At 42.0% G+C, this 13,599-nt stretch overlaps 1 protein-coding gene across 1 annotated transcript in view; it reads right to left on the bottom strand.

Annotated features, from left to right (window-relative positions):
* Window positions 1-1,366: 1,366 nt before the first annotated feature.
* Window positions 1,367-13,599, bottom strand: part of LOC112254894 (wings apart-like protein homolog) — a 31,869-nt gene continuing 19,636 nt past the window's right edge. Inside the window, exons 7-20 of the mRNA XM_024427861.1 lie at window positions 12,404-12,568; window positions 10,799-10,935; window positions 10,484-10,595; window positions 10,026-10,259; window positions 9,815-9,926; window positions 6,648-6,745; window positions 6,408-6,484; window positions 5,999-6,171; window positions 5,627-5,742; window positions 5,037-5,291; window positions 4,702-4,915; window positions 4,510-4,598; window positions 3,465-3,560; window positions 1,367-3,345 (exon numbers count right to left, since the gene is read on the bottom strand). Coding sequence (XP_024283629.1) covers window positions 3,280-3,345; window positions 3,465-3,560; window positions 4,510-4,598; window positions 4,702-4,915; window positions 5,037-5,291; window positions 5,627-5,742; window positions 5,999-6,171; window positions 6,408-6,484; window positions 6,648-6,745; window positions 9,815-9,926; window positions 10,026-10,259; window positions 10,484-10,595; window positions 10,799-10,935; window positions 12,404-12,568 — 1,944 coding nt within the window. The 3' untranslated portion in view covers window positions 1,367-3,279. The remainder of the gene's footprint in view (window positions 3,346-3,464; window positions 3,561-4,509; window positions 4,599-4,701; window positions 4,916-5,036; window positions 5,292-5,626; window positions 5,743-5,998; window positions 6,172-6,407; window positions 6,485-6,647; window positions 6,746-9,814; window positions 9,927-10,025; window positions 10,260-10,483; window positions 10,596-10,798; window positions 10,936-12,403; window positions 12,569-13,599) is intronic.

Genomic DNA, 13,599 nt, shown 5'->3' with positions numbered 1-13,599 from the left:
AGAAAAGGCAGGCAGCACCACTGATGAGGAGGCTGCTGCGTGTGTGAAGGCACAAATGAGAAACTCAAGTCTTCCAGTGTAAGATCAAATCTAGAGGGTGTCTCTCAAATCTAGAGGGTGTCTCTCTACCTGTTCACCGGTATATTGAGGCACATATGGTCAGTGCTTTAGTGCTCTCGCCACCTGGTGGCCATTCTGCCCAATTGAAAACCACTCAGAGATGAACGGAGAATAACGGGCTGATTGGGAGAGACAGGAGAGAGGATGATTTTCCTTTCTCCCCCCCCATCCTTCCAGCAGGATCTCGATGCTCATTGAGGGAATTAACATCAATCCAATTAGCCTCTGGGTAAAACCAGAGACAGAAGAGGAAGCGAGACATCTCACTCGCTCCTTTTTTTCTGGTTCATATACGGTCACTGAACTAACCAGACCAGACCCCGCTGCAATCACATTGGTGTCTATGGTAAACAGCCTGAGTAAGACATCTTAATTTATCTGCCATCTTTGGTAATACTACCTCTCCATTCATATTCATCCACATTTTCTACACTTAAGTATCCAGCATCCATCACTTCTGACATTGATTACATTTGAATTGAGAATAGATCTCTCTCTTGCCTGCCTGGAATTCAAACACAATAATGAGCTATGAAAAAAAAGAGAACACATGGAACTCCTGTCTATCCCTTCCATTGACATACTGTCGCCATCGAGAAGTTACACTCCATGATCTCACATTGGCCTCGTACATTAAGTCAAGGTAGTTGTGCTGCATGGCTACATTTTCACAGCTTATGTTGCCATGTCTTGTCAGGTTCAGGCATAATCATGTGTATTTGTCTGTCAGGTTACCAGATATTCAAATAATTCCCAGAAGGCTTCCTTTAGCATTTTGTTGGTTTAAGAGAATGGGGTATTAACACATACCAGCATATGTCTCGATTAAACAGCTGCCAGTCAAGCAGAAGGCCAACTGTCAATATGTGGTGCTTTGTTAAGTATAAAACGCTTGTTTCTATTGTGTAACTCACTCGGTCTGTGTACAGTCAAAGTCAGCTCTGAGTCTGTCAGGGTGAATGAACACACACAGAGACACAGAGAGAGGGCGAGTGAGAAGAGAAGCATCACACACGCACACTGCCCAAAAAAACAGAGTCATGGCCTCATAGGGGTGAGAAAATAAGGATAAACAAGATAGAATACAGTCATGCATATGGTCTCTTCTTCACACGAATACCAATATCAAGTTCTATTACATATATTTTTTAAAGTGTCTGCCTCCTGAGGCTAAGCACATCAGTATGGTAATGGCAGAATGCATACACAAGTATTTCTCAAAAAATACATGAGAAAGATACAGTAGTATACTGAAAGTAGCAACTTTTTATTTGAGTTACAATTCTTTACATGTAGCCAAAGAATGTCCTCAAAACCAGTACAAACATTTTTTGCCTTGCAGTTGTCTTTTTTTATACATTTTTTGTTTTTTACTTCAAATGACAACTGAGAAATGTTGTATAAAATAAAAATATCAGCTTCAGAAAAGTAGTCTAGCATTCTAACATCCATTAACCACTATTTACAGATGTTTTTATTTACATTCTGAAATTCCATCCATGACCAGATTTGCAAATCAACTCGCAAGAAACATGTCTGTTCGACTGCAGCTCTACAAATCAGAGGGAAATTACATGAAACGGCTATCAGTATAGCTGTCAGTCAAACACTATCTTCTTGGAGGACAAGGACTAGTTATAGTATAGCTGGAAGGATGTTAAGGGGATTCACCACTCAGAGTAGGAAGGTCAGGTCCAACTACACATAAGACACAAAGCCAACCACTGCCACCACTTGTGTAGAGCCGAAAGGATATGCATAAAAAGATATGGTAGCAACTTCACTTTTCCCTCTGTTAGGCTAGGTAGAATTTTACCATCCAGTCCTCAGACCTCCACAAGTACCTAGGGGGTTGGGGCTAGGACAGGGGTCACCAACACAGGGTACTAGGTATATAGGCTTGCAATCCAGCCTTGCAGTAACAATTGATTAGATTTGATCTTTATTATATATATATATATTAATCAGGTGTGTTATTGCAGGACTGGATGGACCCTGCAGCTCTCCAGGACCAGGTGTTCGTTCCGGATAGGCACTACTTGAAGTGGTTAGATACAATGCCCACAGAACAAATGTTACAATATAATAGGCAAAGAACAATCCTTTTCAGTGAGGATTATGCCAGTTGGCTGAGGTTTGGTTATTATTAATGTCAGGCCGGTTTACCAAGGACTCTCTGAGTCTAATAAAACCGTATATACAGCAGTTATTATACCCAGCCACTTCAAGTGACATGTTCAGTGGAACATGTAAAAGGTAAAGAAGTGCACAGAGACTTGAAACATCTTAAGCAGCATCAGATCTGGATCATTAATGGTAAAATAAATACATTAAAACCACAATCATTAAAATCATCTGAACTGCTATTTTAAAAACAAACAAAACTCAATTTCTTTACTGTAAAGTCAAATTGGGAAAGGCAGGAAGGAAAACAATGCCAAGTGCCATTATTTAAAAACAAAGATTTAAATAACATTAACAGTCATCCAGAGCTGCTGAGCTCTTTTAAATCTATTTAGATTGTTAAATGACATGCCATTCTAAGAACTTAAACAAGCATGATGCACTGAAGAAAAAAATATTTCAACAGAGGTGAATTTCGACGTGACAGTAAGCTTATACAGATAATGGACATATTCAGAGCTGAAGCTTAGCTTAGATAGAACTACAGGGGTCTTCCACAATGACCTTCCCTTTGCTACAACCGTCAGAGGCAAACATGTAAATGGCTACACTGATCTTTTGCATTCAACCATTCCACACAACTTAACAGACATTGTTGACACGTGTCCATGAGTGCTATTTTCAAGCTAATCAATGATTACATCCTTGATTCAATATATATATATTTTTTAATACAAAAACTCACTCCACATGCCAGCAGTCTCAAGCTGTCCTCTGCAACTAGGAATCTTACCAGTAGTTGGATGGTGTGAAGATTTAAAACAGCATTGATTAATATCAATGGTACATGTTTACGTGGCTTTGGTTCAGAAAGTGCTGAGTTTGTGTGTCTTGCTCTTCAGAATGAGGACGCAGGTTGAAGCGTTGCCCTGGAACACTGTTGACCTCTGGTGGATTCTCTGTACAGCCCCTCCTGCTGGGGTTGCCAGATCTAGCAGGACCGTTATGTGCAGTCAGAGTGCAAAGAAGGATTAGCTAACAGTGCTCCAGGTAGTCTATGACACGAGAGATGGATTTATGCCCTGTGGTTCCAAATGCACACTGTTGAAAAAGAGAGGGCGGAAAGCAAGTTAGCTTGTATTGTGTTTGTGTGTCTGGTATATATTCTTTTAAGTCATGTGAGACGCTAGGCCATTATCAAAAAGACATTTCCCACTTACAGTGAGGTTCATGAAATTCAAGAACTTCTTCAGCATTTCTGTCATGATGGAGAAATCTCCCTTGGGTAGGTTTCCCCGCACATTAATCACATTAACCTGAGGAGAGATGAGCAAATACACATCAAGTGGCAATCTGCAACATTTTCCTCTCGCCGAAAATATATGTGCAACCAGCTACAAAACCTGAGCAATAACAAGTTTGGTTTTTGAGTCCGGAGACCTCTTGATCAACCCTGCACCGATGTAGGTGGAGCAGAATATCAGTGTCACAATGAGATGTTTAAGGGAGTAGGATACTAGCTTTTCCCACAGATTTCCATTTAGCAATAGGCTACAACGAGACACTTCAGCTTCAAACTAAGTTTTTTTAATGTGAATGTATTGTTTCATTATGTTCTGTTTAATAGCTCACTATTAACACAAGTGAATTCTGAAACAGCATTATGCATCAGTGATCAGGTTCACTTTTATTTTGTAATGTTTCCTTCTAAAGTCCCACTCCTCTTGTACTTGTGTTTGTTCATTGGACAGGACAGAGGTAAAGAGGAAAGAGAGAGTTGCTGAAATAAAAGTGGGCCGGATCCGAACACATGCTGCAGCGGTATATGGAAGCAGCGTCTTAGACCACGATCATGTCCTCTTTAATTCACCATGAACAAAGTACCGCACTGCAGCTGCCTTACCGTTTCACTTATTTGTTAATATGTATACTTTATTTATTTTGTAACTAATATTGTAATAGCCTTTCGCTACACCCGCAATAACATCTGCTAAACACGTGGACATATGTGACCAATACATTTGATTTGACAAGCTTCAACTTCACGCACAAGTGTGAAGCACACTAAGAGATCTGTGATCAAGACAGAAGAATGGCACTGGTTTGAAGAAGCCTATACTTCAATCCTGCAAGCTCAGAAATCAAGCCCTTAATTGATTCATAGAATCAGGTGTGTGGGTGCTGAGATGGAACAAAAGCCTGCACCCCCAATGGCAGGATCGAGGAACAGGGTTATAGGGTATAGCTAATTTGCCGGAAGCTTACCTGACTGCCCTGACACAGACAGCCCAGGAGCAGAGCTGTGTAGGAGGCCACGATGCTGTCCTCCATGTGCTTCCCAGCATGCTGTAGAGCTACAACACCAGAGCGAGAACAACACTCAACATGGAGCAATGATAGCATTGAAAATTGCTGTTGCAAAAATGGGATTTTACACACAGAGACACACATCTTTACCTTTGTTGAGGTCCAGCTCTTCCTCTTCCTCCTCTTTCTTTGTGTCCTTCTCCTTGTCATTTTCACTGTCGTTAGTTTCCGTGGCGACCCACTGGATCTCGCCCGACGTCTCCTGCCACTCCCCGCTCTGGTCCTGGGGTTTGGGCGCCTCACTGATGAGGTTATCAGTCTGCGCCTCGGCCAATATGGCCGCTCGCTCCCGCTCCAGGAAGAACTGTGGACGGAGGAAAAGACAGACACAAAGTCACAAGAGTAACTCAATTTCCTGTGTTATTTGGCCTCATTTCTCTGTAAGTTATTCTGAAGTCGTGATGTAGTTGTAACAAAACTCTTACCTGCACCAGAGCAGCCAGGGCCCCCGAGGAAGAGTCCTTGGTCTTCTCCTCAGCACACTCTGAAGGGGCTTCTGTAGGTGGCTCTGCCCCGTTCTCGATCTCTGTAGAGGCTGGAACTGGTTCAGGGGTCTGGGTTTCATCTCCTCCTGCCTCTCCCTGGCTGCATTCAGGGCTGGTTGTGCTGAACTCCATGTCCACCACACTGTGGCGGTTCTTTGCACTGTACTCCACCAGGTTAATCAGCAGCCCCAAGCCCTGTACCAGCACACACACCGGACGAGAGATGCTGTTAAAAAAAGCACTCAAGGACATACACTTCAATAAGATCCGTAACAAAACATTGTGAGTACAAACAACCCTGAAATTAATACATTGAAGCTTCGGTTTTAATAACTACTTAGTCATTCATTAAGATTAGAGGACTGACAAAATATTTTTGCATTCAAGCTATTGTCAGCGTTCAAGGTCTCCTCAACCTGTGGGCACTTCAAATAAAGTGGGTACAAAGGACCCACATTTTTCAGAGATCGTACAGGTAATTGGATTTGTGTAATCATTTACATAAAGGCCTCTCACACACACACGCTCACCAGGACTCGGATGTCAAAGCGTTGTTCCTGAGGTATGTAGCGTGGGACCCGTAGGACGCAGTTGAGTGCTGTGATGATAAGCTGGTCCTGCTCTCCAGTCTTAGTGCTTCCCCACTCTAAAAACCACAGTACAGTCCATAGTTACCACAGTCCCTCCACCCTGCAGTAGTCAGCTGTGGCCTGAGACCAGTCAGGCTTAAGTACTACAGCCCGAACACACCAAGAAGGTGTGTGTTATGGGGACTCTAGCACAGTTGTGATGAGGTCCGTGGGACAACGGAGAGCAGAGAGCACAAGGCACTAGCTAGGGACCGCAATGCGCTAGCTACAGTGTTGCCGAATGTAGAAGTCGTGCTGATGCAGTGATATTACCATTGTCGTGGGTGAGGTTGAGCAGAACCCCTATGACAGCCCTCATGCAGTCCTCCACGGCCTTGCCCACGTTACTAAAGCTGGAGTGGGGCAGCGCTGTGCCTGACGAACACAAAGAGCTGTTCACCTCCCGGCTGTAGCGCTGGATCATGTCCACACAGTACCGCAAACCTCTGAGTGAGAAATGAGATCATACAAATTAAATGGGACTTCCTTGGCCACCTAAGGGTGTCAAAGCTTCTGAGTCCCAGAAAAACTGAAGGCACAGAGATTTAACACAGGGTCCTTTACAGGGACTGGTCTCTATACTAGTATACTAGAGGTGGGGACTGGGCAGAGCGAGAAGAGGTGGAGTGAAAGATCAGGGCTCAGTCACCAAAAGATGAGCATGTGTTCCAGTCGCGCTCACCTGGCAGAGGACATTATGAGCTGAGAGTCCTTGTAGGCGATCAGGTAGCCCTGGTTCTCTGGGTTCTGGACAGTCACCTGCAATGGAAGGACAGGAAGACATTGAAATGCCTTTTAAAATGGTCAAATAAAAAGTGGTTAGATGAGGCTGAGAGTGCAGTCTATTTACTTTCCCATTTTGTACTCAATGAATGGATTTAAAACATCTGAGCCTACTAACACTCCTTGATGTTGTACTTACACTCTCTAGTACTCTTAGACACCTCTCTGCCCCCCATAGCGACGACACCAGCTTCTCCTTGTCATCCTCTTGGCTCAGGTTCTGGACACATTCTTTTACTGCAGGAGACACACACAATGAATGAATGACTGAATGAATGAACATACATACAGTTGAAGTCAGAAGTTTACATACACTTCGGTTTGAGTCATTATTAATAGAGTCAGATTATTTCACTGCATCACAATTCCGGTGGGTCAGAAGTTGACTGTGCCTTTAAACAGCTTGGGAAATTCCAGAAAATAATGTCATGGCTTTAGAAGCTTCTGATTGACTCAAATGATGCCAATTAACCTATTGGAAGTGTACCTGTGGATGTATTTCAAGGCCTACCTTCAAACTCAGTGCCTCTTTGCTTGACATCATGGGAAAATCAAATGAAATCAGCCAAGACCTCAGAAAATAAATGTAGACCTCCACAAGTCTGGTTCATCCTTGGGAGAAATTTCCAAACGCCCGAAGATACCATGTTCATCTGTACAAACAATAGTACGCAAGTATAAACACCATGGCACCACACAGCCGTCATACCGCTCAGGAAGGAGACGCGGTCCGTCTCCTGGAGATGAACGTAATTTGGTGCGAAAAGTGCAAATCAATCCCAGAACAACAGCAAAGGACCTTGTGAAGATGCTGGAGGAAATGGGCACAAAAGTACCTATATCCACAGTAAAACAAGTCCTACATTGACATAACCTGAAAGGCTGCTCAGCAAGGAAGAAGCCACTGTTCCAAAACAGCCATAAAAATGCCAGACTACAGTTTGCAACAGCACATGGGGACAAAGATTGCACATTTGGAGAAATGTTCTCTGGTCTGATGAAACAAAAATAGAACTGCTTGGCCAAATGACCATCGTTGTGTTTGGGGGAAAAAGGGAGAGCCTTGCAAGCCGAAGAACACCATCCAATCGTGAAGCATGATGTAAACTTCTGACCCATTGGGAATGTGATGGAAGTAATAAAAGCCTAAATAAATCACTCATTACTATTATTCTGATATTTCACATTAAAATAAAGTGGTTTTTACTCGGATTAAATGTCAGAAATTGTGAAACTGAGTTGATATGTATTAGGCTAAGGTGTATGTAAACGTCCGACTTCAACTGTATGTATGTCAGAATAATAGTAGAGAGTGATTTATTTCAGCTTTAATTTCTTTAATTACATTCCCAGTGGGTCAGAAGTTTATATTCACTCAATTAGTATTTGGTAGCATTGCCTTTAAATTGTTTAACTTGGGTAAAATGTTTCAAAAAGTTAGGTAAAAAGTTAGGTGAATTATGGCCCATCCCTCCTGACAGATCTGGTGTAACTGAGTCAGGTTTGTAGGCCTCTTTGCTCGCACATGTTTTTCCAGTTCAGCCCACAAATTCTCTATAGGATTGAGGTAAGGGCTTTGTGATGGCCACTCCAATACCTTGACTTTGTTGTCCTTAAGCCAACTTGCCACAACTTTGGAAGTATGCTTGGGGTCATTGTCCATTTGGAAGACCCATTTGCGACCAAGCTTTAACTTCCTGACTGATGTCTTGAGATGTTGCTTCAATATATCCACATCATTTTCATTCCCCATGAAGCCATCTATTTTGTGAAGTGCACCAGTCCCTCCTGCAGCAAAGCACCCCCACAACATGATGCTGCCACCCCCATGCTTCACAGTTGGGATGGCGTTCTTCAGCTTGCAAGCCTCCCCCTTTTCCCCCAAAACATAACGATGGTCATTTGGCCAAGCAGTTCTGTTTCATCAGACCAGAGGACATTTCTACAAAAAGTACAAATTTGTTTTACAGTGGATTTAGATTTAGACTTTTGTACCCGTTTCCTCCAGCATCTTCACAAGGTTATTTGCTGTTGTTCTGGGATTGATTTGCACTTTTCACACCAAAGTACGTTCATCTCCAGGAGACAGAACGAGTCTCCTTCCTGAGCAGTATGACAGCTAAGTGGTCCCATGGTGTTTATACTTGCATACTACTGTTTGTACAGACGAACGTGGTACCTTCAGGCACTTGGAAATTGATCCCACGGATGAACCAGACAACTGGAGGTAATAAAAAAAAAATCTGAGGTCTTGGCTGATTTCTTTTGATTTTCCCATGATGTCAAGCAAAGAGGCACGGAGTTGGAAGGTAGACCTTGAAATACATCCACAGGTACACCTCCAATTGACTCAAATTATGTCAATTAGCCTATCAGAAGCTTCTAAAGCCATGACATAATTTTCTGTAATTTTCCAAACTGTTTAAAGGCACAGTCAACTTAGTGTATGTAAACTTCTGACCCACTGGAATTGTCTGTAAACAATTGTTGGAAAAATTACTTTTGTCATGTACAAAGTAGATGTCCTAACTGACTCCCCAACTCTACAGTTTGCTAACAAGACATTTGCGGAGTGGTTGAAAAACAAGTTTTAATGACTCCAACCTAACTGTACATATACACACCTACTCCTACAAGGATTTTTCTTTAGTTTTACTATTTTCTACATTGTAGAATAATACTGAAGACATCAAAACTATGAAATAACACATAAGGAATCATGTAGTAGCCAAAAATGTGTTATACAAATCCAAATTTATTTGAGATTCTTCAAATAGCCACCCTTTGCCACTCTTGGCATTCTCTCAAACAGCTTCACCTGGAATGCTTTTCCAACAGTCTTGAAGGAGTTCCCACATATGCTGAGCACTTCTTGGCTGCTTTTTAAAATTATAAACTTGGATTAGCTAACAACATGCCATTGGCACCATCACAGGCATGATGGTTGCTGATAATGGGCCTCTGTACGCCTATGTAGATATTTCATACATTTATAAAAGTAATCTACCGTTTCCAGCTACAATAGTCATTTACAACATTAACAATGTATACATTGTATTTCTGATCAATTTTATGTTATTTTAATGGACAAAAAAGGATTTTCTTTCAAAACAAGGGCATTTCTAAGTGACCCTAAACTTTTGAACGGTAGTGTATATGCCAATGAATATAGCCTAACAAAGTGAGTTGAACTTGATAAGATGCAACTGTCAAATAAAGGAACTAGGACAACTAGAAAAAGTATGCTTCTGGCGCAGAAAGCTGCTCCGACAGTTCAACAGAACATGCACGCACACAAACACCCACCTTTGTCTACAATGTGGTCCAAGCCTCCCAGTAAGCGCAGCTCCTCTTTGAACCAGTCGCCGGCTCTCTTTGAGGTCAGCGACAACAGGGTCTCCATTGCCAAGTGACACGACTGCAAAACAAACAAAATAAAGTGCTGTAGAACTCCAACCCACAATCATCATCAATATAAATATTAAACATAATCATTATTCTGATTGTCCCTGCATACCGTGATGTTCTCCAGGTCCAGGTGCTTGTTGTGGACCGTCTCACACAACTTGCGAATCTTCTCCTTGACCTTGGTCATCTCCTTGGCAGTCAGCTGGTCCTGGTGGTGGCCCGAGTGGTCATGCTCCAGCTCCAACAGTCTGATCATCAACTCCAGACTGGCCCGGTCCAGGTCCATGTTCAACCGGTCTCTGCTTAGAATGTACATTAGAGAGGCCGTACACAGGGCAAGGTTCTGGAGACGAGTGAAGGGAGAGCAGGTAGGGGCAACAATGAGTTCAGAAGCAACTGGTGGCAGGGGAAGTCCTTGAAATCTTTCCCTTATATATTCAAATAGCAAACTTTTAAGTATCTACAGGACAAATAGTAGGTCATGCTGCCACCACAAATAAGCAGAGGGAGGTTAATTGTAACCCTACTGAAGCCCTTTATTTTGGGTCAATTGTGGTTGATTCCTACCGGATGCTGCGGGGCATCATTCAACATCTTGAAGACCTGAGCCACCTTCCCTCTGGCCCGTAGGTGCATCCGGAAACTGGGCATTGCACACCTTGCAGCTAGACTGATTATACTAGACAGAGAGCAAGAGAGGGGGAGGTTGTTTAAAGAAGTTCAGAGGAGAAGAGTACATAGAAGATTAAGTGGACAAGTATAAATAATACTAAATCTGCTCATGTCTTCTAGACTTGAGCATATAGCTGGAAATGTATTGAACGGATGTTAAGTCAGGTAAGATCCTTCCGAGGTGAACAATTTTGAGTGGATTTGTCTTACCTAAGGCACCGTGTGTTGAGTGGCTGGCTGCTCTTCAGGCCAGTCTCCAGGTACTCAAAGTCGTCAGTAAACTCCTGGTTCTCACCAAACTCTACCACATCGTTGAAGTGCTTCACATTATGCACAACAGTGTACAGCTGCAAGGGGGAGCAATAATGACATGATGAGTGACATTTACACAAGCAAATGGTACCGAGCATAGAGCAACAATAACCACATATTTCTTTTTTTGGGGCTGCCTATGTCCAAACAGTAAAATACTTTTAAAAAAAATGTTATATTTACATTTCAGGGATGGAAAAATGTTTGGTGTAATCTTAAACAAGATATAAAGTATGAAGAAAAGATAATCAAATCTATATATTTTGAAAAAACATCCTATTTGAGAATAAAAGTTTAGTCAATAAGAATAAGAATCTAAAATTCAAAAATGATGCATTCAGGAGGATTTTTGCCATGGCATGGGCTCCCATTGATTTTGTTATAATGACAGCATAAGTTATGGCAAAATGTGTAGAATTGCAGGAAATTAGCTTAAAAACGGCTATATTTTGTCATTGCTCCAACAGGAGGGCCTCTACAATGTCCGGTCGGCGACGCCCCCCTCATGCCTTCTGCCACGTCCAACCACCTAAGACTCGTTTTGATCCAGAAAAAAACCCGATATTTAAAATAGAAGGAATATTATCCAATGCAAGTTCCAAAATGTTTCTCTGTGTATTCATGTGTGTCCAGAGAAGGAAAGAAAAGTCACCCAGCATGCAAAGCAGCTCCACTCCATCAGTTCTATTAGCTGACTGGGATAATACCCCCTCATCAAGAACACCGCTGGGAGTAGAAGTGTCTGATCAGGTGTGTGTTTGCTTGCTAGAGATTAGACCATGTCTGTGTTTACTGGCAAGTGATTGGACCTAGCCACGCGATTGTGTGTGTGGCCAAGGAACTGCCCAACGAGATAGCTTAGCTTGAGTCCCAATTGGCAAGGGGGATGTGCAGCTAACCGTCTGGTCAAGAACCAGAAGGCAGATCTGCTAGCTATAGCTAGGCCTTAAAGGGGGGCTGAACTTCCCGATTCGGCTTGGTTATTAAGAAATGCAGCCGCTTGATGAATACTTAGGTGATGCCAGCTGTGGTCAGGATTGAAATAAACCCAACCCAAGGAAAACTGTTACAGTACCCTTCATTTCGTGACATAACATTTTTTCCTATCATCTCGCAAATCTCTGTTTAGGACGAGATTGACTTCATGACCAAAGTTATCCTATTTACACTTTGTCGTACACTCATAACGATGCCACATAGGCCATTTTTTAAACAAGAAGTTGCTTTGTAGTGGCAGTGGTGCTTTAATAAAACAAGATGCTCCTCAGGCCATGGCCAGCCCATGCTGTGTTTTAAATGAACAAAGACAAGCTTTACACTGCGCTCCAAATGGACATTAACAGGCTAAACTGTGTCTGAAATGAATAATGAGACTAATAAATCTCGAACAGCATGCAAACAAGTTGTGAAAATAGCAGATGAGTGTTTGGGGCATGTTTACAGTGAAAAGATAATGTTAACTGTCTTGAGGGCGTGAAGTATCCCCCAGCATGGCTGGCTCACCTCCTTGTGTTCTTTTCTGCATTTGAGGGCCGTGACAATGTCCTGGTAAGGCTGAGTGGGGATGGTCACAGACTTGATGACTTTGGGCGGTGGGGGAGGAGCTTTGAACAGACCGTCATCCTTGTGGGAGTTGGTGTCCTTGCTGCTTCCGCTCAATACGCTGGCCTGGAGAGTCAAAAAGCAGAAAACATTTGAAAAAGTTAAAAAGACAAACAACTTTCATTCCAGTTGCCCTTATCTGAATTGTTTTCAGGTCTTGACTAAACAGAATATGGTTAATATTGATTTAGATTTCCTCCTCTGAAATTTAATTTAGGTGAGGCTGCTATTGGGTTAATGTAGGGCTGCACGATTATTCCAATTTTAATAAACATTGCGATATTGACATGTGCAATATCCATATCGCAAGAGGCTGTGATATTTTGAAGGGAGTGGCTCCTAATCCGTGACCAGATTTTATACACATGAGCACGCAAATTCTCGCAGTATCTAGTGGGAATTTGGGACTTCAAAATGAGATGCAAGGTTCTAATAAGTGCCATTGTGTAGAAATGGCAAAGAAAATACTGTTTGATGAGCTAAGTTAGCTAGCAAGTTATACCAGTTATCAAATAGGTTCTAGCTAGCTTTGCATGCATGGCAGGACCAGTGTTGTCAAAGAAGTTAGACCATCTCTGTTGTCATGTCAACATTACAACTAGAGGTCGACCAATTATGATTTTTATTATGATTATGATTTTTCAACGCTGATACCGATACCGATTACTGGAGGACCAAAAAAGCCGATGCCGATTACGTCGGCCGATTTTTATTTATTTGTAATAATGACAATTACAACAATATTGAATTAACACTTATTTTAACTTCATATAATACATCAATAAAATCAATTTAGCCTCAAGTAGATAATGAAACGTTCAATTTGGTTTAAATAATGCAAAAACAAAGTGTTAGAGAAGAAAGTAAAAGTGCAATATGTGCTATGTAAGAAAGCTAACGTTTCAGTTCCTTGCTCAGAACATGAGAACATATGAAAGCTGGTGGTTCCTTTTAACATGAGTCTTCAATATTCCCAGGTAAGAAGTTTTAGGTTGTAGTTATTATAGGAATTATAGGACTATTTCCCTCAAAACCATTTGTATTTCATTAACCTTTGACTATTGGATGTTCTTATATGCACTTTAGTACTGCCAGTG

The sequence above is a fragment of the Oncorhynchus tshawytscha genome, linkage group LG01 (genome assembly GCF_018296145.1).
Source record: "Oncorhynchus tshawytscha isolate Ot180627B linkage group LG01, Otsh_v2.0, whole genome shotgun sequence".
NCBI lineage: Eukaryota > Metazoa > Chordata > Actinopteri > Salmoniformes > Salmonidae > Oncorhynchus > Oncorhynchus tshawytscha.
This window is presented reverse-complemented; position numbering and strand designations above follow the sequence as displayed.